The sequence below is a fragment of the Akebia trifoliata genome, chromosome 10, assembly GCF_017979445.1.
Source record: "Akebia trifoliata isolate Shusen 1 chromosome 10, ASM1797944v1, whole genome shotgun sequence".
Classification (NCBI taxonomy): domain Eukaryota; kingdom Viridiplantae; phylum Streptophyta; class Magnoliopsida; order Ranunculales; family Lardizabalaceae; genus Akebia; species Akebia trifoliata.
The window spans coordinates 27,099,845-27,125,635 of NC_141384.1; the positions used below are offsets into that span (position 1 = coordinate 27,099,845).

At 35.3% G+C, this 25,791-nt stretch overlaps 2 protein-coding genes and 1 pseudogene across 4 annotated transcripts in view; all 3 read left to right on the plus strand.

Annotated features, from left to right (window-relative positions):
• On the plus strand, positions 1-6,928 carry LOC147393525 (general transcription and DNA repair factor IIH subunit TFB5). Of its 2 annotated transcripts, none has more exons than XM_086455616.1 (3): positions 1-142; positions 6,219-6,288; positions 6,705-6,928. In XM_086455616.1, the coding sequence occupies exons 2-3, from the start codon at positions 6,254-6,256 to the stop codon at positions 6,880-6,882; spliced, it is 213 nt and encodes a 70-aa protein (XP_086311742.1). In that variant the 5' UTR covers positions 1-142; positions 6,219-6,253; the 3' UTR covers positions 6,883-6,928. The 2 variants fall into 2 exon arrangements, with proteins under 2 accessions (XP_086311742.1, XP_086311741.1); XM_086455615.1 differs by lacking the exon at positions 1-142 and adding an exon at positions 3,460-3,603.
• LOC147393526 (general transcription and DNA repair factor IIH subunit TFB5) overlaps positions 3,492-25,791 on the plus strand; it is a 44,251-nt gene continuing 21,951 nt past the window's right edge. The window contains exon 1 of the mRNA XM_086455617.1: positions 3,492-3,603. The gene's annotated coding sequence lies outside the window, so the exon portion shown is untranslated. The remainder of the gene's footprint in view (positions 3,604-25,791) is intronic.
• Positions 11,443-25,791, plus strand: part of LOC147393527 (putative rRNA-processing protein EBP2 homolog pseudogene) — a 45,790-nt pseudogene continuing 31,441 nt past the window's right edge. The window contains exon 1 of the transcript XR_015182035.1: positions 11,443-11,473. The product of XR_015182035.1 is annotated as a putative rRNA-processing protein EBP2 homolog pseudogene (transcript). The remainder of the gene's footprint in view (positions 11,474-25,791) is intronic.

The following is a 25,791-nucleotide window of genomic DNA, read 5'->3' on the forward strand; positions in this document are numbered from 1 at the left end:
ATTCCCTTGGAATCTCTTTCCATCTCAGTCTTTCAAAAGTGTTCAACGTCGTTGGACACTAGAGTTTTCTTTCTTGCGACCGACGCCTTCAGCTTCATCTAAGGGCATTGGGTTTCTGATTCTCTCTCTCTCTCTTTCTCAGGTATGAAATCGAAAACCATTTCCTTAGATTTTTTGGTCGATATTAAGCATATATTCGATTTTCGATCATCATAATCATTTTAGATGTTATGTGGTAGGAAATTTCTCTTCTTTAAAAAAAAAAAATTAAAGGGTTTTTATAAAATCTAAGATACAGGAAGCCGCGATGAGAACAGAGTGAGGACTCCTAAGTGTAATCTGAATTGTATTCCAATTGTTCGACTAAATTCTTGAAAGAAATTTTATATTCTGAAATGTGGTGAGCCCAGCTGATTATGTGTTCTATAAATGTTGGAGAATCTCTTCTTATGTGGGATTTGCGAACCCGAGCTAAATCTAGGATATTTTTATTAGAAATTGGCAAAATTAGTGGTACACTATAATGCCTAGATATAATTTAATCTCGAATGAAGGTTGGGGGGTTGCATGAACACTACTTGAAGATAGTTTAAAAATTTCCATTTGTGCTAGAAATTATGGAAACACTATCTGTGAGATTGGGGTTGTGGGGTGAGGGGCATGAATACTTCTTAAAGATTCGTTGAAAATTTTCCCATTGTGCAAGAGATTATGGTAGCAATATCCATGGAATCCAACCAAGCATGGAGTTTATATCCTATCTTCACTCATGTTGCACTACATGGTGGAGATGAGGTACTTAACCCTTTATTACCGAAAGCATATGGATGTGGGTATATATTGGAAGTGGAGGCGTCTTCGAAAATTAGAAATTGAATTATTTTATGTTAAGAAGCGGGAACAGGATTCCGAAGTGGAAGCTTCCTGCTACTCAGACTTAACTTCCCTTACTGAATGCCTAGATCATTATTAGATTTCGGGACATTGGGAAAGAGTGAGAGATGGGTCGATCGAATGAGGAAATGGGTTAGTCCTATAAGAAAGAGATGTTTGGTTAGTTGAAGATGGTAAAATTTCTTTAGGCACTTTTGTTTAACATCAGCTCTTGTTTGCATTTAAGTTATACAAGTTTGCATCTATCTAGTTCTGTTGAAGGGCATGATTTAGATCTTGTTATTATTGTTTTACATAATCTGAACTTGAAAAGTTATTGTTAGGTTTTTTATAAATTCATTAACGTTCTGTAGTTTAAGGACCTTGATATACTCATGTTTTTCTTAGCTCCAATCTAGCACAACGTTATGGTGCATTAGTACTCAAATCTTTGTGTCCAATTAAACTTGTAGAAGGCAAAATGCTGTATGGGTTGTCATTTTGACATATATTTGTATAGGGTAAGATTTTTTTCTACCACATGGAGGGCTTGAAATGGCCAACCCATACCAACATTGGAATATAAAATTCGTTCTCTTCTCTTCCCTCCTTGTCTCTCCATTTTTGGAGAGAACAAAAATTAACGTTTTTTCCCTCTCTTCCCTCTACTTTTCTTCTCTTCTCTCCCCACTTAACAATCCAAACAGGAGAAAGGAAGAGAAAATTGCATATCTTCTCTTCCCTTCCCTTCTCTCAATCCAAACAGACCGTTAAGTTAAACATCGATTTTATAACAAGTTTCACATATAACAAGTTAAACCCTATCCCAGTTTGCTGTGAACCAAATCAGGGAGGACAGCAGCTTCATCTTCAGTGGAGGCTCAGGTTCTGTGTGTGTGTGTGTGGTTGTGTGTCTGTGTGTGTCTACTGGATCGAACTAGAATTTGGATGGTAAAGAGGCTGATAGCTTTCTTAAATCGATAGAAAAAAAAATATTTTTTTTCAAAATTAGGTTTTCAACTTCGTAGTTCGTACTGAAATGATTAAAATTCTAACTTCCCAATACAAACCAAAATTCGAATCCTTGTATAGTGTTTGATTCTTAAAAATTTCCTAAATGGAACAAAACTTTCAATCGTGATCTTAATTCTTAACCATCAATTGTAATTTTTTTTTTTCATCCTGAAAGTTACAGATGTTCTAGTAATTGTTTGAATAAGAGGATTCTGGAATCTAGGGTTTAATTTTTTTTTTTTTTTTTTTTGGGGGGGGGGGGGGGGGGGGGCTATATTTTCATTTAATCTAACAGTTTTTTATTGAGATTCTTCAACCAATTTTCAGTTAATTCACTAATTATTTGCGTACTATACTCGAATTTTTCAACTTCTGAGAAAATATATTCAAAGATTCAGAAAAAAAATCACCAATTTTGGACCTTGACTTCTAGAAATTTTCTCCTAATTTGATTTTGAACTAGCTATTATCAAGTTATTGAAAAAAAATCATTTTTAAATGTAAATGTTAACAAAATCTTTTTTTTTTTTTTTTTTCTTTTATATTTTTCCAAATTTTTAAATGAAAAAACTTGAATTATGCTTGAATATTTTCCTGTCTGGAATTCGGTTGTACCGTTGCTTTTTGATAGAACTGAAATTCTTATTTTCACAATAAAGAGAAATTAATATATTTTTTGTATCGTATTTTTTAATCTTTATATATTTTGTTTTGTTTCAGATAAGTTTTTTATCGGATTGAAATGGGTATCTTAAAAAAGAAGCCTTCCTTGTTTAATGAGAAAAAAATTGTGGAAGATTAAAAAATTGGCGTATTTCGAACTCTTTCTGTAACTTGAGAGTGAGAGAGAGAGAGAGGGAGAGAAAGTAAGAAGAGAGTGTAGGGAGGGATATCTTAAAGAATTTAAAAATTGAACAGGGGGGTAACTTTAATTATCTATAATTTGATCTTTAAAATCGTCAGACGTTTGCAGACAGTTGGATCTGCCAAGATCCAACGTCTCAAAAAATTTGGCAAGTTACTTGGTAAAAACAATGGTTTTTCAAAATATGGGTTTGAGGTTTTGGATTGAGCTGATTTTTTGCGAGGATGGTCACTATGATGAGAAGATCATCCTCACAAAAAATCAGCTCAATCTGAAACTTCTGAATCCATCAAAAGTGATTTACAAATCATTAGCAAAAATTGGCAAAAAATCGACGGTTTACATTCTAAATCACTTTTAATGGGGTTAGAAGTTTCAGATTGAACTGATTTTTTTTTTTCGGATGATCTTCCTACATAGAGATCATCCTCACAAAAAATCAGCTCAATCTGAAGCTTCTAACCCATATTTTGAAAATTTATTAATGTTACATTGTTTTTACATATGTTTTTTCATTTGTCCCTCGATCCGTTCACTATATATATGCCATGTAGAAATACGCCGTGATAAATACGCGTTATAAGTATTTTATGTCGAACTTTTTTATGTCCAATGATGTTAGATACTGTTTTTTTTAATGATTGAACAGAACAGAAGAGATACAGATTTCCTAGAGATAGATTCCCTCGGAATCTCTTTCCATCTCAGCCTTTCAAAAGTGTTCAACGTCGTTGGACACGAGTTTTTTTTCTTGCGACCGACACCTTCAGCTTCATCAAAGGGCATTGGATTTCTTCTCTTCAATTAAGTCCAATAGGTCTTGAACGAGGGTTTCTGATTTTCTCTCTCAGGTATGAAATCGAAAACCATTTCCTTAGATTTTTTGGTCGATATTAATCTTATATTCGATTTTCGATCATCATAATAATTTTGGATGTTATGTAGTAGGAAATTTCTCATCTTTAAAAAATAAAATTAAAGGGTTTTTATTTTATTTTATTTTATTTTATAAAATCTAAGATACAGGAAGCCGCGATGAGGAAAGAGTGAGGACTCCTAAGTGTAATCTGAACTATATTCCAATTGTTCGTCTAAATTCTTGAAAGAAATTTTATATTCTGAAATGCGGTGAGCCTAGCTGATTACGTGTTCTATAAATGTTGGCGAATCTCTTCTTATGTGGGGTTTGCGAACCCGAGCTAAATCTGGGATATTTTTATTAGAAATTGGCAAAATTAGTGGTACTATAATGCCTAGATATAATTTAATCTTGAATTAAGGTTGGGGGTTGCATGAACACTACGTGAAGATAGTCAAAAAATTTCCATTTGTGCTAGAAATTATGGAAATATTATCTGTGGGATTGGGGTTGTGGGGTGAGGGGCATGAGCACTTCTTAAAGATTTGTTGAAATTTTTCCATTTGTGTAAGAGATTATGGAAGCAATATCCATGGAATCCAACCAAGCATGGATTTTATATCCTATCTTCACTCATGTTGCACTACATGGTGGAGATGAGGTACATAACCCTTTACTACCGAAAGCATATGGATGTGCATATATATTGGAAGCAGAGGCATCTTCGAAAATTAGAAATTGAATTATTTTTTGTTTAGAAGCAGGAACATGATTCCGAAATGGAAGCTTCCTGCTACTCGGACTTAACTTCCCTTACTGAATGCCCAGATCATTATTAGATTTCGGGACATTGGGAAAAAGTGAGAGATGGGTCGATCGAATGAGGAAATGGGTTAGTCCTATAAGAAAGAGATGTTTGGTTAGTTGATGATGGTAAAATTTCGTTGGGCCTTTTTGTTTAACATCAGCTCTTGTTTGCATTTAAGGTATATAAGTTTGCATTTATCTAGTTCTGTTGAAGGGCATGATTTAGATCTTGTTATTGTTATTGTTGTTTTATATAATTTGAACTTGAAAAGTTATTGTTTGGTTTTCCATAATTCATTAGCTTTCTGTAGTTTAAGGACCTTGATATACTCAAGTTTTTCTTAGCTCCAATCTAGCACAAAGTTATGGTACATTAGTACTCAAATCTTTGTGTCCAAATAGACTTGGAGAAGGCAAAATGCTGTATGGGTTGTTATTTTGGCATAAATTTGTATAGGGTAAGATTTTTTTCTACCACATGGAGGACTTGAGGTGGCCAACCCATATATTCTAGGGTGGTCATATTGATGAGGACATTAGTGTTCCAGAGGAGGGAAAGACATTCAGAGTCGTGGATGGACGGAGTATGGACAAGCACCCCTTCTCATTGGGTCATTATATTTCATGTTTTTATTTAGTTTATGTTTAAGAGAGTCTATTTTTATTTATTTAGTTTAGGGTTATTTTCATGTTTTATTAGTCTATGATATTAATATAGGTGTTTAGGGGCAATTTGATGACTTTATAATGATTTTTTAATGAGTTTTCTGAAAATTCAAGGGAAATAAAGTTACGGGATTGGGACATAGATGGTATTTCTAGTTTTGTCTTATTTAAGTTGTTTAAATTTATGTACAACCATTGGATCTTATTATATTAGTTGGATTGCTGAGATTATACTTTAGAGAACATTATAAGAAACAGTTTATTGTTGTAATTTTCTCTAATGGTGAATAATTATAGAGATTGAGCTTTGATTTCCTAACAATGTGTGGGTCAGGCCATTTTGGAGTGAGTTCAAGATAACATTCTTTTTTCTCTATTTCCCTGTAATCTTAACATCTTCTTTCCACTTCCTCTTTTTAATTTTCCATTTTAACCTTTAACTCATCCATAAATTGCCACTTCATTCTCTTACTCCAAAACCCCATCGAAATTCCTTAAACCTTTTGAAACCTAACCCTAATAACCATAGAAACCCAATCTAACTCTTCCCTAATCGAACAGCATCATTCCAAACCACCTTAAACTTTTTTTTTTCTTTCCAAGCCCTACTTGCTGTCCAGCACCTGAACAACCATTCAAAACCTAATCACCTCTCATTTTGTTAGTCTACAATGTTTTCAAATCTTTTTAATTTGCTGTCCAACAGATCAGCACTACTTATTTGGATATTTTTGCATTGAAGTTGAACTTAGAAATCTATTTTGGGCATCTAACCAAGACCCTAGGCTAGAGGAATACTTGTCTACCATTGGAACCTATTGTTAGTACTTGAATTGCTTTTACTGTGGGATTGTGACAAACATTAGGACTGTTTTTTGATTATCGCTTGAATTCTCTTGCATATCTATTAATGAATGAGCTCATGATTTTTATTTACATTGCTTACATTAATTAAGTCTGATCTTAGATTCATCATCCTAGGGTAACATTCACGGTCTTGCATCACATTTATCATATAATTGACAGTCCTTGATTTGTTTTTTATTAGCAAAATGTGAAATAAATATCCTTGATGATACTTCATAAATGCTAGCATGCAGTTTTTATAGCTTGATATTATTGGTTCTTGTACAGTTCAAAGGCTCTGATTTCGGGGTTGCTGGTAAATAATGGTTAATGCCACAAAAGGACTCTTCATCTCATGGTAAAGTACATTGATCATAAAATGATTTACGATTTAGGATGCATATTTCTTCTTTTATTCTGTGAAATATAGTGTGGATCCTCACTGCTCAATGACTAGAAGTTTTTGTGTACCAAACATCCAAACCATCCAATAATGGCCCCCACCTCACTACCCTTCCACTGAATGACTCACTTTGTGGCGGCCTTCTCTCTGGTACCCTTCTTTTTGGGCCCTCAGGTCGCCAGATCCAAAGTTTAAACCCGGACTTGATGTTGGCTATGATACCATTTGATAAGAACCTTATCACTTTAGGGTCGTACAGTTGGGATTGTGTACTTGATCTGATTTTTGAGGTGCTATGTCACAGAGTAATGTATATATATTCATTTTTCTTGTGTCACTGAATGGACTTGGCTTATGGCTGTTTCTTGCAGTGACATACCCATGGCACAGTTTATCATCAATTTGAATGCTTCATTACCCGCTTCCCAGAAGTTCATAATACATGTGCTGGACAACACTCACTTGTTCGTGCAACCCCATGTGACCGAAATGATCCGAAGTGCCCTTTCTGACTTTAGAGATCAGAATTCTTATGAGAAACCTTCTTGAATCATGGATTTTTTAGAGTTAATGAAATATTAATTCCTTTTCTGGACTCTTCCTTTATCTTAAAATGTATTTATACCCCAGAAGCACTTGGCATATGTGAGGTTTGTTTGTCTGCTGAACTTTGCTTTCAAGATTAGTAATTATATATATATTATATATATATATATATATTTACTTCAAAAGTATAAACATCAACATCAGTTCATAGATATATGGTTTCTTCCACTTTAGATAGAGCTATTGCTCTTTTCCTTATCAGGCATGGTATTAGGATTGCTTAATGCTTATTAAGAGGCTTCTAATTCATTATAAATGGGCATACATGATGAAGACATGGGAAAATGATGTATTTTTGAGAACTAAATCTTTCAAAAGCAGTGATTTCGATATTATTATTATGAATTAAGCAATGGAAAAACAGGGAATTATTGTTTAGCAATGAAATCATTTGTGGTGGATTATGGTTATAATTTTTTTTTTTTTTATAAATATTAAATAAATTTTCTTTTAATAATTTTTCTTGTTCTTTCATAATGTGCAAGTTATTCATCATTATTGGAGATCACAGGTAAGATAAGATAAATTGTCTGTTTTAAATTTAAACAATTATCTTCAAACCTTATTTTTTTTAATAGGAAAATTTGTTTTTTTATTATTATAACGGCGGTGTTTGGACTTACGTCCGACTAAGTGGGACCGGATGAGCCACGGCCGGAACCAAGGCATATGGGACTCTCCCTGGAGCATGTACTACTCTTGCACATAACATGTACCAAGTAACCGAGGGAACGACCTCGCGGGTGGCCCCTAAGTATTGGGCGGTAACATGATAGTCTATTTAATAAACTTTTTATTACTTAATGGTCCCTCAATCTTTTCTCACATTATAATGTTCTTGAAATATCCAAACTGCTCTTTTTCTCATCTACTTCACACATTTAGATTTTTAAATGGCGATTGCAATCATTTTCGATGATTTTTATTTTTTATCTTTACTGTGAATGATGAATGGAAATAATATACTTTTGATTTTGAACATTTAAATGTATTTTGTGATTTTTGTTTCGAAGATTTATAACAAAAATGAAGAATGAAGTTGATATTCTAAATTTTTTATATGATGCCAAGCTCACCACTTTTTATTGTCGAGTTGAAATTTTTTATTGTTGAATTTGACAATTTTTAAAAATGTTGAGCTTAACAATAAAAGTGGTGAGCTCGACACTGGTAAAATCCATTTGTTTTAATTTTTTTAGTTTTTTGGAATAAAATATATGGAAAGATTGATAATAAAAAACTTGGCATAACGACTTGTATAGATGATTTCAAACTAAAAGAATCATCCTTAGTTGATTATTATTCAAAAATGAAGTAAAATATTGAAAAATCCTATTTTTTTAAAAATATATATACATCTTCAAAAGGCGTGCAAAAATCTTTGAAAATGAATTCTTCTTCTTTCTTAAATCCTTTCTGTTGGAATGGAGTCCGCAAAACTCGACTAGAATGTTGGACATCAAATTTTTTTGAATGAAAATGGTGAGTTTGAACGGTTAGGAATGTTTCAACATTTCAATAATGAGAAATGTGAGGAGTGGGATTTGGGGACTGATTGAATTTTTTTTTTTTCACTAAATGGACTATAGAGAGATGCGCTGAAACTTAGGGATTAATTAAAAAGAAATCCCTCCATCAAGGACATTTAACCTTCAACTTTGTAACAAATACACCTTTTATAAATCATTTATTTTTAAATCACAAGATTACACTATTTCCAAATGGTAGCATATGCATATACAAGAGATAATAATAGCATCCAACAATAACATTAAAATATTATTTTTGACCTCTGATTAAACATTTACATGAGATAATATTATGCTCTCCCACGAGCTTGTCAGGAACTTCCATAGAGACAGAGGAGCCCCCAAGTGTGTTGCTAAAATTGATCTGAGGAAAGCCTATGACTCAGTATCTTGGGAGGTAATCATTTATTGCTTGGAGAAATGAAATTTCCTGAGAACTTCATTGTGTGGATTTGGGGCTGCCTGTCCTCACCCATGTACTCTATCTCGATCAATGGCAGCCTCAAAGGTTACTTCCCTGGAAGAAGAGGAATCCGCCAAGGAGACCCTCTATCCCCTTACCTATTTGTTATTGTGATGGAACTCCTCTCCAATAGATTGATGGACCTCACCAACAAGGGAAAGCTAGAGTTAATGGCAAGGTGCGAGGAACCCAAGATCAATCACCTTATTTTTGCAGACGACCTAATGATTTTCTTCAAAGGCAACCTTTCCTCGGCTGAAGCGGTGAATGAGGCTTTGAATTGGTTCGGCAAAATCTCCGGGCTCAAGATGAATGTGAACAAAAGCAATGTGTACTGCGCAGGTATCAAGAACAGAGAAAAAAGAAAGATAACCATGGAGCTCCAGATAACTGAAGGGCACCTTCCTGTAAGATACCTTGAAATTCCTCTTACTTCAACAAGATTAAAGATATCTGACTGCCAACCTCTAATTACCAAACTCTCCAATAAAATCAATACTTGGAAGGCAAGATTCCTATCGATGGCTGGCCGAATTGAACTAATTAAGTCTGTCCTTAGCAGCATGCAAGTCTTCTGGACTAGTGTGCTCATGTTGCCGAAGAAAGTCTTAAAAGAGCTAGAAAGACTATGTTCCAGATTCCTATGGGCAGGGCCTGACATGGGAAACAAAATGCATTGTATCAGTTGGAAAAGGGTAGTAAGGGATAAAATGGAAGGAGGTCTAAGTATCCATGACCTAACTCTTCAAAACAAAGCTGCCATAGCTAGGCAGATCTGGGACATTGCATCAAACAAGGAAAGCCTATGGGTTAGCTGGATCCAAAGAAACTTGATCAAAGGAAGGCATTTCTGGACCATCCCCCTTCCCGCTGAAGCTTCATGGATGTGGAGGAAAGTGCTTCAAAGTAGGGAAGCTATTCAAAAGTTGATCTGGCATAGAATAGGGGATGGCAACAAAACCTACATATGGCATGATCCTTGGAGCAATGTAGGGATCCTAATGCACAATAGGCAACAAGAGACCAGCATAGAATTAAGACTCCATGGGGAAGCAAAAGTGAGTTCTTTGATTTGTCAAGAATCATGGACTCTCCCTATGCATATGACTGCCACCTTGGGGCCCATATGGGACAACATTAGAACCTTGGAGCTGGATGGCACTGAAGAAGACAAAGTGATATGGAAACCGGACTCGAAAGGTACATTCACGTTGAAATCTGCTTACAAAGCCTTACAACAACCCAACCCACAAGTCAACTGGCACAAATTAGTTTGGTTCCCTAACAACATCAAGAGACATAGTGCTACCTCATGGCTCGGATTGAACAAGGGTCTTAAAACTCAAGACAGACTAATGGCCATGGGAATTACCCACCACTCGAAATGTTGCTTCTGCAGGAATGCCCCTGAAAATGAAAGCCACCTATTTCTTGGGTGTGACTATGCCTTTGGGTTGTGGCAGAGATTGTTAAAGAAAAGTAACATCAACCATTTAAACAGAGACTGGGATTTCGAGGTAGAATGGCTAAGTAACCACATCAATGGGAACTCCATATGCTCTCTCGTTAAAAAGCTTGCTTTTAATGCATTTATACACCATATATGGCTAGAACGATGCAGAAGAATCTTCAAAAATAGCTTCCTTCCTTCAAATATGTTGGAAAACTTTATTGTTAGAGATGTCATCCTTAGAACTAGAAGCATGGATACAACCACTGAAGACAACGCTGCAAATAGAGAGTTTATGAACTCATGGAACATCAACTCCAGCTTCGAGGTAAAGAACACTGTGAGATGCAAGTGGATCAAGCCTACTCAGGGTGAATGTGCACTCAACACTGATGGCTCCCTTAGAGGCAATATGGGGGGAGAAGGAGCTATAATCAGAGATGACCAAGGAAGAACAATAGGAGCTTTGGCGGAAACCACCCATGGGGAATCAGTTCTGTACCATGAGCTTCAAGCGATTCTCAAAGGTTTGGACATGGCACTTTCCTATCACATTAGGGCCCTGAATGTTAGAGCGGACTCAAAAATAGCTATCGACTGCATAAATGGACTAAACAAGACCCCTTGGAAAGAAGAGAATATAGTCAAAGCCATCAAAGCTAAAGTTTTATTGTTCCACAAGATTGACTTCTCCTTCTGCTTTAGAGAGACAAATCAAGTTGCGGACTTCTTAGCAAGTTACCTTACTACCCCTGGTAGCATCAGGTTGGACCCTCTAAGCCTCCCTACTAATCTTAAGACCATCATATGTAAGGATGCCTGTGGGTACGTTTATGAAAGAATGTAAGGTCCTTCTTTTTTCTGGTTGGGGGTCTGCCTAACCCCCCCTTAATTTTCAAAAAAAAAATTAAAAAAAAATATTGAGGGAGAATATGTAAATAGTACTTGAGTTTGGGGTGTGTTCGAAAAGACAAAAATTTTACCGTCTTGAGTTGAACATGATTTTATAAAAGTTTCACATAAAAGAATTTTACGGAGACAAGCCCTATCCCTCTTCGCTTTAAACCAAATCAGGAAGGAGGGCAGCAGCTTCAGCTTCAGTGGAGGCTCAGGTTCTCTCTCTCTCTCTCTCTCTCTCTCTCTCTATATATATATATATATATATTATATATATATATATATATATATATCTGTCTGTGGGTTTTTGTGTGTGTGTGTGTCTACTGCATCGAACCAGAATTTGGATGGTAAAGAGGCTGATAGCTTTCTTAAATCGAAAAAAAAACATTTTTTTTTTCAAGATTAGGTTTTCAACTTCGTAGTTCGTACTGAAACGATTAAAATTCTAACTTCCCAATACAAACCAAAATTCGAATCATTGTTTAGTGTTTGATTCTTAAAAATTTCCTAAACGGAACGAAACTTTCAATCGTGATCTTAATTCTTAACCATCAATTGTAATTTTTTTTTTTCATCCTGAAAGTTACAGACGTTCTATTAATTGTTTGAAGAGGAGGATTTTGGAATCTAGGGATTTTTTTGGGGCTGTGGTTTCATTTAATCAAACAGTTTTTATTGAGATTCTTCATCCAATTTTTAGTTAATTCACTAATTATTCGCGTACTATACTCGAATTTTTCAACGTCTGAGAAAATATATTCAAAGATTCAGAAAAAAAAAAACCCATTTTTGGACCTTGACTGAATAAGTCTAGAAATTTGAGTTGAGTACCCAATCTAACCTATTATAAATAAATTGAATCTGATCCCTAATGACTTTTTCCTCTCTCCTTGACGTGGTAAGCTCGTCTCTCTCTCCCTTTTCCTTTGAGGTTAACAATCCCCCTCTTTTTTTTTTCCTTTTTTAATTCTTCTGTTTTTTCCCTTGGTTTTGTATTATAAAATTTTGGGTACAGTTTAGTGTTTGATGAACTGCATTTTGAGGTTAAATGTGATACATGTTCTTCCTAAAATGGAAATATCTTGCTTTAAGTTCTCTGACTGTGAATCTTTTATGGGTTCATTTCAATATTTAGACTCTCGAGGACTGCTCAAGTGTAACTATTAGAATTTAGAACCAGCATTTTTTTATTATTGGTAAATGCTTGATTAGAAGTTAATGACAGATAATATGGTTAGTGGCTAGCATAAGAAGTTTGGGTTCAACGGGGTTTGAACCTAGGATGTGGGAACAACTCTCCACACTCGATGCATTATCGTCTTAAACTGAAAATCAACGCCTTTGTGTTGCAAGAAACTAGATAGCACTATTTTTTTTTTGGTGAAATGTTTTTCATTGAGGTATGAGATCTGATATGCACACTTGAATTGGTAGACTTTCTTTAAAATAATTTCTTCTTCATTTTCTTGGTTTTGAATATACCTCTAAAGGCTTTTGGTTAATATTCATGAATTTTCTATTATGGGTTTTTTATGAATAGACCTCTGTTATTCTCTTGACATTGTATTAGTCACTAACAATTACCTTAACATACGTATAAAACATATTACCTGAACAAATACTGGGCATCTCAAAGTCACCCGAGTGTTACATATGTAAAAAGTCAAAATAAAAATTTCACCCCTTTATTCAAGAGCCTTAATGGAACATACCTATCAAAAAAGAAAAAGAAAAAGAAAAAGAAAAAGAAAAAAAGAACCTTAATGGGACATGGTAACAAGACGGTTTATCACTAATAATATGAGAACATGCAACATTAACAGAGTACTTAATGGCAGTCCTCCTAAGACCAATGCATGTAGATCATTTTGGTTGTCCTACATATGACCATAAACCTTATAAAGACACCTGAAGCTTGAAGTGAACATAAAGCCACTATCAAATTCATTCATTTTTCCTGTACCATAAGGGTGATGTTAACCGATACGATGTGTCACTAATACTACGGGAACATACTGCTTGTCATTGAGACAACTAGATCACTTACTGACACCCTAAAACATTCATGTTTAATTAAATTTTTTTTTTTTTAACACTATAATTTAATTTTTTTGACAAGCATAAGATTTCTAAAAAAATAATTTTATTTATTTATTGTATATTTGATTTGTGTTTGTTTGTTAAAGCCTCGACACAAAGGAAGACATTATGAGGGTTTTAGAGTGTAAGACCCTTGTGATCTCCCCCTGCAATTCATCCCTGTAAAACTGTTACATGTGGAAGGGGTGATATACAAGTCTGTGTGATAAGTAGAGTGCTCTAAGAGACCCGGATACCCAAGGTATTAATAAAAAATATCAAACGAACTAGAGTAACCTCTACGAAAACAAGGATAATGGTGCACAAAATAAAGTGTTGTGATCGTAGAATGCTTGATACGTTCGATTCCATGATGCATTTGGACCTAGAATGAAATCGATGGTTCAATCTGTTAAGAGGCTCAATTCTATATTTCTAAGACCTGTATAGATTTGCAAATCTATTGAGTCCAATGATTCTTGCCATCTGTTCATGGAGCATTGGGCTAATTGGATTTTGTGAGTTAACATGCATCATACCCAACAAGCTAAGCTGATCTGATCGGATGTAGCACCCGTACGTGGCGTGTACTGGATTTGGGAGATTTCAATTCTCCACCCTGGGTGCAGACCATCAGCTTTTTTGAGAAACTCTTCTAAAAAAGTTATTTTCAAGCAGTTCAACCTCTATGGTAAAGTAATTTAAAACAATTGAAGCTCTTCTTTAATCCATCACCTTCAACTTCATCTTATTAATCCTTTGTAGAAAAATCATGATTTTCCATCCAAATTTTCATCAGTTTCTACTTCAAAACCTAATAATGGATAGATATTAAAACCTTATCCTATTCATGATGTTTGAATGTTAAAGAAGAATATAGAATCTTGAGATTGAAGATGGTAAAAGAAATTTGTCAAGGTTAAATAGAATCTCAAGATGGAAGATTAGGGTTTTCAATCCAAATTCCTTCTTCTACCACAAAATCCTATTGTGTTCAAGAATTCGTGAGGTTTGAAGGTTCAATAAGTAGATAGAATCTTACGATTGAAGAAGAAATTAAAATTTTCGTAGGTTAAGAGGATGGAAATGAAGATTAGATATAAATAAATAAATTAAAAAAATAAATAAAAATCAAGATGTTGAAGATTATGTAGAAGAAGACATCTGGTTTTGGAAATCAATATTTAGGTTTTAAACCGATTGTGACCTGACATGATCTTTTCTTCCACCCTGAAATGTTGGCACCAACATTGGTTAATACTATGATCACTGCAGGGGTAAATTCAAGTTTTACCTCTTGTTGCTTTGAAAAAGTACTCCTTGCTCTTTCATGATGGCATCGGTGTGATATTTACTAATAATCTTTCGACGATCAAGTTAGAATTGCAGAAATGATTAATAAATATTCAATCGAGTCAAGAGGTAGTCAAAAAGATCCGTAACTTTGAGTCATTCCTTCAATATGTATGATCTCCCTGGCATCAGGGTTTCCCCTTTATATGAGATTTGATCATGGGGGATCCTATAATCAAAGGGATCCTAAGTTGAATTGGAATCTTCATTATCGTACTCCAATATCCTTGGGATTTCTACTAGAATCATGGAGTTTGATACGCGAGGTATGAGATCGTGTGAATATATTAATTTAATCCGTCCTACCAGCATGACAAACGTCTTTTTGTGTTTTGCCATTCTACTGGGCTGAACTGGATTACTAACTTGCTCGGAGTATCCCTTGTCCTTAGTAATTGCTAATGTTGTTCTTTAGTTCGTACTTTCATCACGATATGTGTAGGGTATTGATGAAATACCAATTTTACCTTTGGTGATTTGACATAATTATATGTCGACCCCTTAACATTTTGACAATTGCACTTACCTCCCTTATAATTATCAAAGGGGCTCACTTACACTCTCTTCCTTCTATTTACCATAAAAAAATGATTTTCTAACTCAACTCAAACATACTAACTCAAACTCATTGACGTGACATGTGCAAGAATTGTAGGTTTTTTCCTCTCAGGATACACGACTGGACATCCCCATGCATATGCAGTTGTGTATCCTGAGGGAAAACATCTACAGTTCCTGCAAATGTCACGTTAATGAGTTTTTGAGTTATGTTAAGTTAAATTAGAAAATCATCACTCTTTTTTAAATGTTCACTTTTTGATGAACAAAAATATTCTAATGAAAAATGTGTTTCATGCTTCATGTGCAAGGGTGTGAATATATTAATGGGGGTATTTTTAATTTTTTTTATATATATATATATATATTATAATAAGAAAAGATAAAATAGTAAAATAACATCTGAATTTAACACAATGAAAAGTGAGGTAAGTGCCATTATCAAAATGTTAGGCGGTTAACATGAATTTATGTCAAATTATAAGGCGTCAAAGTGTAATTTATATATAAAAAAAAAGAGTTGTAGTGGAAGGACTACATTTTACACTTTCATGATGTGGAGGTAGGAACAGAACGATAGATGCTTTTCACACCTACTTTTCCCAAAACGGGACCACTGCACGCAATTTAGGGAGGTAGGCACAGAACGATAGATGCTTTTCACACCTACTTTTCCCAAAACGGGACCACTGCACGCAATTTAGGTACGCGGTTGACGTGACAAGGACAAAGACTATGGGCTTTTCCACGAGGATAATTAAAGAAAAAAAAAAAAGTGGGATTCTGTGGCCTTACCACATTATCTGCGTACCCAAAATGAATGCCGTCATCATTGTTCTTTTTTGAAACGACCTCCCCCCCCCTCCCTCACCACCAAAAGCTTTTTAACAATGATGATATATCCTTTGACCTTAGACTTCTCTAATATACTAATAAAATGACCCAAATGTCATCTTCAATCTATGATTTTACTCTTTTTTTAAAAAATCAGTCATCTTCAATTTTTTGGATAAATCCTTTTTACCCTTATCTTTCAACTTTGAGATTTTGCTTACTTTGACCTTTAAACCTCAAAGCAAGATAGGACTCTCGGAGAATTGGAGGATTCTATCTATTTTAACCTTCAACATCTTATTGGAGGTGAAAATGTTCGATGGACATCGAAAAATTATGTGCTATCGAGGTGTGGAAAATTCCTACAAATGTCTCAAGATTGCAGTCATGCCTTGGGATCATCAATGAAAGAGAAATCTCGGTTCAATTCTCCACCTTAATGATATAAAAAAGGATCAAACTAAGTCTAATGAGTATGTCTCATTTACTTATGGAATATAAAACCTTTCTTGACGTCGAACTTATTATTATTATTGAAATTGAAACCCTAATACTCCAATGAAGGGATCCACCTCACCTTTTGGGCTAGAGCAAGTTGATTGGGGTATAATGCATTAGGTGCGGTGGGGGGTGATAGAAGACGTCCTCATATAGTTCATATATAGGGTACAAGGCAATCGTTGATTTTTTGAAGCAATCAATGGGTGGTGGGTTCCTTTCCTTATGGTCAACCCGCCATTTCGCTCCATCTTGATAGGTTGGTTTCCATTTATATAATGGATATGACCCGATTGTCTGGAGGTGCGTATAGTTTGTTACTTTGTTGCATCAAATAAAAAAGGCTACTCTAATAGCCCCGGTGAATAGGAGAGTGAAGGTTTTTTGAAAAAATCTTGGATCTACCAAATGATAAAAATGCTTCTAACATTAGTCAGAAATCACTTTGGTGTGGTTTAGGAGAAAAATCACTGGAGTTTGAAGATGAGGGTATTTAGGACATTTTACATTAATCTATAAGAGAAGATTGTGGTCAAGGGGCATGTCACGGAGCCAATTTCTAGATACTATTTTTTAAAGAATAAGGAAAAATGGCTTAAACGTCTTCTTCTTCTGTCACACACACTCACCCACACACCCCCCACACAGAAACACAATTCCCATCCTCTGTTCTTCCTCTCGTTAAATTTCAAAAACCATGTTAGATTCTACATTGGAGTTGATCTCTCTTGTTGCCTCCAACTCTCTCCTTGTCAACTGTTTCTGCAATTTGATCATACTCGTACTGGTGTTCATTGCCAGATCGAACTCCAATTCAATTCCATCTGATCAAGAATCAGATAATGTTTCTGCATCCATGACTAACGATACAACTTTGACAGATCATAATGTAAGAGATGAAGCTTTGTTGTCATCTAACAACATCAAATCATCTTCATTTGCTGTCTTAGATGTATCGATTACTGATGATAATGATAAAGAAGAAGAACCAATTGATGAGAATGTAGACAAAAACGATGATGATGATGATGAACTTAGGAGGAGAGTTGAAGAATTTATCGAGAAGATCAATAGAGGTTGGGAGGCTGAGAAATTTGGGTGACTCGAATTTTGATCATTTTGAACTCTGTTTTGGTGTTCTGTTTCTTGGTTCTATTTGAACTTTAGAGGAGCACGGCGACACGGTCTCGCGTCTCGTATCGTCTCTATGTGTATACCGAGATGACTCGTCCGAGTGATCTTGTTTTGTACCAGTAAAATCCCTTAAGTCGGTGTCTGTATTTGTAATCTTATTTTTCTTATTATAAAATCTGATTTTTATTTGGATGTGAAAGATATTTTGATTTTTGATTATTAAAATAATTATTTTAAATAAAAATACAAATTAAAATATCCTAAAAAATTCAAGGGGTAAAAAGAGTATTTCACCAACTTTTTCTAACACCACACTACCAATTAACTCTCTGCAATTCTTTGGAGATTTATATAGGAGTTGGTGCGGCATTAGTAAAAGTTGGTGTGGGGCCAATAGTAGCTAGGGCCGTTAATGGGTGAGTTTGGGCCTGATTTGGTTGAGTCCTAAACAAGTCCTAAAGAGGCAAACGGACCTTAGATAAGTTCCAAACCCATTTTGTGTCAAATCTTACTCTAACGTAAATGGGCCAAATTCAGATTCTTTTTCAGGTACTTTAAAAAAAAAAAAAAAAAAGTTCCAATTTTTCATCCTAATTGAAATGAAGGATAGACATGATAATAATTTTTTTCATTTAATAATATATTTTAATTATCTTTTGTTATAAAATCATACATAAAAAAACTATTATACGTACGTAAAATATACTATCAGATTGAGTATCATTAGTCCAACTCATTTAATGGTTTCAAAAGTTTGGAATCCAAACCTACCTTTGTAGGCTCATTTAAGTCCCCCTACCCTTTTCGGATGGGCCAGGCAAGAGGGCCCAGCTGATCCCTTCGGAATATGGTAAAAATTCGAAACATGAAAATTTTAAGTTTATTCGATTTTGGGTTGAAAAAATTCAGTCAAACATTCGTTAAACGGGAAATATGTGGCATATACTTTATACACGTTTTATACGTCCCACACAAAAAATTCTGAAACAAATAATACTTTGAATCAACCTATATATAGTAATATAACTTTCATAATCCAATGGTTTTCAAGTCAGTAAGTTTTCAATTATATGAGGTATGACTCTAGAATCTAGAATACATAGCATACATATAATAAATTACAATCCAAAAAATAATTACAATTATTGGGAAATATTACAATTACATTCACATATACAACATATATTACTGGATCCTTGTATGGTTAATCCAAACTAACAAAGATCTCAGACTGGGTACTTGTTGAATTACATGATCTAATTTTGACCTCCATCCCCCTTTTAACAAGTACCCATTTGGCTAGGATGTGTCAGAATCGACCTCAATTTTGAGGTAGCCAAATATTTTTTATCCAAAAAATTTACTAGCTAGGTTGGATGGATTGATTTAGATCAGTTTCAGTATATATTTTTTAGTATCTATTAATTTAGTTAATAACATAAATCATTTCATTTTAGGTTTTTTTTTATATATAAAATTTTGATAGCCAAGACCATGTCCTAGGAAGCGGAGATCTTGAGTTCATATCCCACCTTAAGAGTCACGCTCAGGGATTTATTCCAGAAATCACTTGGTACATGTGGGGGGAGGGGATTGCACTGGCATTGAGGATTAGTCGGGTGCTATAAGAGACTTAGATACCTCAATTCAAAAAAAAAAAAAAGTACATATTTTCTAAATCATATCGTTTATGATTAGTTTCAAGGGATTGATTGGCCGAAATGGTTCATTATGGTTAGGGCCTGGGTAGTTGTTTTGGGGTGGCCCCAATATCCAAGCTCATTATTGGAGGGCAGCTTTGGTCAAAGTTGTCATATCTACCTAGGTTCAAGTATCTAAAGCTTAAATTCTAAGCATCTTATTCCACCATATCAAGTTTAATTATTTTAAAAAGACTAATGTTGGAATGACACAAACGAAGACACAAGGGTGTCATAAATGATGTGGTGGTGCACACATAACCATAGATGTATTTTACTCATGTGTGTACCACCACGTCATTGTGTCAGCCCTATGTCCCACTTTGTGTTACCCCAGCAAGATTGAAGAAGAATAATGCTGAAGTGACCTCGGGTTGGAACCTCTTATTTTAAAAGCTCATTCTCAAGATAAATAAGAAAAATAAAAAAATAAAAAAATAAAAAAATAAAAAATAAATAAAAATATGAAAAGGGATTTATGTAGGGTTTACTATTGTTGGCATGGATGGCAATCTTATAGTTGTCAACTACTTTAAATCATTTATGGGAGCTATCAATCCAATTAGTAGTCATGTTCTTAGGGAGAACCTAACTTTCCCAAATCATCTCCATCAAGTTGATTGAGACTTTCTGGTAGTTGAGCTTCAAAACCTAGAGATTCATAGGGCCCTCTTCAGCATAGATGGCTTCAAGGCTCCTGTCCCAATGGATTTGATTCTTGCTTTTACCAAAAAACTTGGGACATCATTAAACTCGACCTGCTTAAGGTGATTAAGAGTTTCTTCAAGAGTGAGAAGATGTTGAAGGAGACTAATGCGACTTACATATCCTTAATTCCTAAAATTGATTCTCCTAGAGTGCTTTCCGATTATAGACCTATTTCTTGTTGTAATGTCTTGTATAAAATTATTTCTAAAGTGCTAACCAACATGATCAGTCAGGTGCCTCACAAGCTTGTACGACTGAACCAATCTACTTTCATCAAAGGCCAGAACATCACAGATAACATACTTCTAGCTAACGAACTTATCCGTAATTACCACAGGCAGAAGACTAAGTCTAGAGGAGTAGTCAAAGTAGATCTAAAGAAGGCTTAGACTATCCATTCCACTATTATTGAATTCAGTGACATCACTGGTCTTGAAGTCAATATCGACAAGTTTGGTGACTGACGTAGTAAGAGTTCTTAAGGTTAGGAAAGGGTCCCTCCCAGTTAGATACCTGGGGCTCCCTTTGCTCTCTTCTAGATTGATCCTTAGAGATTGCCAGCCTTTGATTGAGAAGCTGTCTGTGATAGTTAAGTCTTGGAAAGGTAGATTCCTTTCTTATGCAAGTAGGCTAGATTTTGTTAGATCTGTCTTTCTCAGCATCAAAGTCTATTGGTGCAATTGCTTTATCCTTACTGCCAAGGTAGTCAAAGAAATGGAAAAAATTTGAGCTAGGTTCCTTTGGTCTGTGCCAGATAGTCAGAAAGGTAGTAGTACTGTGGTTTGGAGTGATGTCTGCAAACCTTTAACCGAAGGTGGGTTTGGTATTGTTAGTATTGCTACTTGGAACAAGGTAACCATTTCTTGGTATGCTTGGATGATTAGTTCGAACCAAGATTCCCTTTAGTTTAGATGGACCAATCACCATCTTCTTAAAAGTAGGAACTTCTAGACTTTGAAAATTTCCAAGGAGGCCTCTTGGAGTTAGAGGAAGATTCTCAAGGCTAGGGAGTTTACCTTAAACAATATCTCACATCTTATAAGTAATGGAAAATCTACTCAGCTTTGGGATGACCCGTGGCACCCCTTCAACATTCTGAATTCATATTTCAGAGAGGAGCTTACATTCGACTCTAAAGTTGGGCCAAGGGCTAAAGTCTTGTTTACTATCCGAAATGGATAGTGGTGTATCCCAATTGGTAGAAAAAGTCATCTCCTTGAGATATCTCTATTTGTTGATCAGGTTCCTATCCACATTAGTGAACTGGACATGGTGATTTGGAAAGGCAATGCAAATGGGAAATTCTTTGTTAGCTTAGCAGTGTAAGCTTCCTTGCTCCCTTCTGCCAGATTAAGTTGGGCTTACTCGGTTTGGAACAAGGCCAATATTCCTAGACATAGTTTTGTCACTTGACTTGCCTTGAAAGGTAGGCTCAAGACCCTAAAAAAGCTTAAGGAGTGGGGGATAAGGGATGATGCTACTTGTAATCTATATAGAGAGCATGTAGAGGACATGAACCACCTATTCTGCCAATGCTTTTTTTTCGAAGGGTATCTGGGCTAACATTACACATAGATGCTTCTTGCATAGTACTGGGTACTTGGGATGAAGAAATAGCTTGGGTTACCAACAATTTTAAAGGCCATTTGATTATTCAAATAATCAAACAAGTTGTTTTCTATGCTTTTATATACCATGTTTGGAGAGAAGGTGCAATCGACTCTACTAAAACAATCACAAGAACCCAAACTTGGTATTTTGTAATATTTGAGAAGATATTTGAATCAGATTCGAGGATATTATCGACTTCATTGAAGACTCGGACTACAACAGGTCTTTTATGAATGCTTGGGGGTTCCAAGCTTCCTTCTTTCATTTTTGATGAGTTTATTGTTCTTGGACAAAACTACTAGTGGGTATGATCACCATTAACACTGATGAGGCTTTTTCTACTCTAAGAGGAGGTTATGGAGCCATCATTCATGACTTTGAAAGTAATGTGATAGCTGCATTGGCGGGTTGCAATACTTCTTGGTCTGCTTTACATCTTGAGTTATAGGGTATCCTTGAAGGTATTCGGCTTGCTGCAGCCTCCAATACCTCGAGAATCACTATTCAATCTGATTCCCCAATGGCGGTGAACTTTATAACAAAGTATACAAGATGCTGTCATGACACTTGGAGTTGCCCTTGGCATGTTTACCACTTGATCCTCTTGATTATGAGCCTTCTCCTAAGATTCCAAGAGGCCTCTTTCACCCATATTTTTAGAGAAGCTAACAGGACTGTTGATATGCTAGCTTCGATGAACGATAGTCTAGGCTGCATTTTTTTGGATTGTTACATACATCAACACCACATTTCATATCGATCGACAATTTTCTACATTATAAATACTAATTCTCACATTCTAAACATATACATACAAAAAGACACAATACACATGATGCTAATATATACAAGAAAGTCCAAAATAACACAAAATAGTTCCACTAAACTCTAATCTCAGCTCACATATATTAGAAATAATGCTCATCATCTTGATCTTGCGATCTTTTTATATAATGTTCCCCACTAGGAATAGGCATCTCGATAGTTGGGACATCTGTAATGTTTGTTGGGTTTATCCATTCATATTAGGACTATTAATTTGAAATGCGAGTTTGCTATTGAGTAATTTCTTTGTTATTCACCCTCCAGAGTAGATAACTAAATAAAGGAGAATATACATGAGCATGAGTTCAAGGATTGTTATTTTTTCCACTGAAGGTTGAAAGATATGAAAATTTTTGTTTGATAAAATGAAGCTCGATGATGGCATGCCAAAACTTAATCACAACCATCTAAAGTATTGTATATTGTCGTATGGCTGCAGCATGCTGGATACCTAGTGAACTCAATCAGATTTCACAAGAAGAAAAGCCTTTCCCTCATTTATAGGACCTTTGAACCGGAGGAAATCTGCCTTTTATAACCTATGTGCCAGAGCAGTCTTCCTCCTACAGTTTCATCTATAGTTTTTTCTCATTTGGTTGGTAAAAGCATAAAGGGAAGATGAGAGACACTCACAGATAGGACATGGGGTTCTGTCCATGTCTTTAGCTAGTGGTTTGTTAAAAGAAAATGGGATTTGTTGGGGCAAGAAAAAATTTTCTCTTGGAATTTGGTCTGGGGTCATTCTTTTTCACTGAGTGCTTCCTTTTGCCAACATAACTGCTGCTTTGTTTTTATTTATTTATTTATTTTAATTTTTTAATAACCAATATCTGTCTTGATCTATACAATAAAGAACAGCTAGGGTGCAGAATGAAAATGTAGATGGATTATTGGCAATCTAGGAAAGAAATATGAGGGCATCACCTTAGAGTATCCCCAGTAGGTGATAAAAAATAGTTGATTGAGGTGGGTTAGTCATGTGCAAAGAAGACCATTGATGGTGCTAGTAAGGATTACATATATCATCTTTTAAACTGGAATCACAGACTAGTAAATTGCACATTCTTGAAATTAAATTAAATTTTTTACCCATGTGTCTGCACTTTGTTTATATTTCCATTCCCATTCTTTTTACTCTCTCAGTTCAAAATTTTGATGTTATTTAAATCACATCTGTATCTTTTTAAAATCAGTTTTCTCATCTGGATTTAGGTGGCAAGGATGTGGACACAAGGCTGTCAGATTCACTTTCCTTGGTAAATCCAAATGACATATTCTTTGCACTTAATGAATAAATTGTTTTGCAGTACATTGTATTCAATAAGTCACAATTTATGAACTCATAGCACTTCCATTCTATTAAGTTTTGATTTTACATTGTTGTTTCTTACATGACCTTTACGTGGCCCGTGTGCATGTAGGATGTTTTTATGGTGTTGTTTTAATGAAAAATAGATCGATGGGATTTGTTGCAGAAGGAGTTCGATGGAGGTAGAGAAGGAGGCTCTGATACCAAGTTAGAATTAAGAGAAAAGTTGATAAATCATTAATTAGCCCTAATTAGGCTTTAAAGGTGTTACATAATCTAAAATGAAGGAAAAGACTAAAAAGGACATATAGAGTTATTTTAACAGTTTTTATTTGTGAAAACTGATGCTAGTTTAACTAGATGGCTAACTTTTTTTTTTTTTTGATAAATAGTATTGTATTAATGAAACAAAGCCAAGTCGGTCGAGTTGATCAACTTGGTTAGACCTTACAAAAGAGAGCTACACACGCATAGAACAACAAATCCCATCCCATCTGTACAAAAAGTCCTCAAAGTACAGTCCCCTAAACTCCTTGTAAACTTTGGACCAACAGTAGATGAGACCCAAGATAGACATAATCGTATCCGAATATTCTTTCCGTTTCCCTTCAAAAATACGCCTATTCCTTTCAAGCCATATCCCCCAACAAATTGCGAAGGGTGTAATACTCCACAACGTCCTCTTTGGCCCACTAAATGAGTAACCGATTGACGACCAACCAATAAAAACGTCCTTGACAGATTTCGGCAAGCATGTTGAGACCCCATACAACCTAAAAAAGTGAGCCCAAATGGCTTGAGAGAACTTGCAGTGGATTAGGAGGTGGTCCGATGATTCTCCATCTTCCATACACAACATACAACAACTCGCCCCACACCATCCACGCCGCATTAGAAAATCCGTCGTTTGGATCCTTCCTAAAACCGTCGTTCAAGTGAAAAATGAGACTTTGCTTGGCACTTTTGGGCCCCAAATAGCAGCGTGGGGGAAGTGTGGATCCCCATTGTTGCACAAGGATTGGTAGAATGAATGAACCGAGGATGCTATCTTCTACTTCGAGGTTTTCCTACTATAATGTATTGGAAACATTATATTTTGAATGATGTCTCTGTTATTGTTGGAGATAAATTACCTATTTCAATCCAATCCAACTGGACCATGAGTAGAAAGCACCCTTTAATGAATTTTTTTGGCAAGTGATTTGAGACTCAATGCCATGCACCTTAAGGTAGTCACTTACATGATGAGAGATGAATTCACTCTCATGTTCTGAACATAGGACCTTCACGGAAGTATTTTATTGGTTTTGAACCATCTAATGAAAGGAAGGAAAAATATCAGCCTCCTCATCTTGTGGTTTCATTGAGTACGGAGTGGTTAAACTGGTGCAATCATCCATAAAAGATACGAAAATACCGAAAGCCAAACACGAAGGCGATTGGGGATGGCTCCCATGCATTAGAATGGATTAAAGAGAAATGTTGCCACTTGCCACTTCTTGTACGACTCAAGGGAAGGGAGTTTCTACAATGTTTAGGCAACCAATGAGTTTCACCTTCTTAACATACAATCACTAGTGAACTTGTTGGCAACTAAAGTACAAAATAAATGAGAGACAAGTAAACATCCCAACTGAAGATACCACTATGAACTTGGTTCTTGGCATCTTTGAAGCTCGTGCCCATAAAACAAGTGATGATCCAGTAGTGACAAGTGTGTACGACTCTTTTCCTCACAACTGAAGATCTTTGTTTTTTGGTCTTTGGAGTACACATGAGATGGAAAAATGATTACAATACAAAGAAGACTCTTACTAAGCAAGTAGAACTATCCACAATGTCACTTACTAGGTTAAATCATAGAACAAGCTCTTCACGGGATGAACCATCTATCTATGCGA

Bases quoted from the DNA above. Each gene is read 5' to 3' on its own strand.
- LOC147393525 (XM_086455616.1), top strand. From the start codon at position 6,254: ATGGTTAATGCCACAAAAGGACTCTTCATCTCATG. The intron at 6,289-6,704 runs GTAAAGTACATT...TGTTTCTTGCAG, and splicing joins AAAGGACTCTTCATCTCATG to TGACATACCCATGGCACAGT.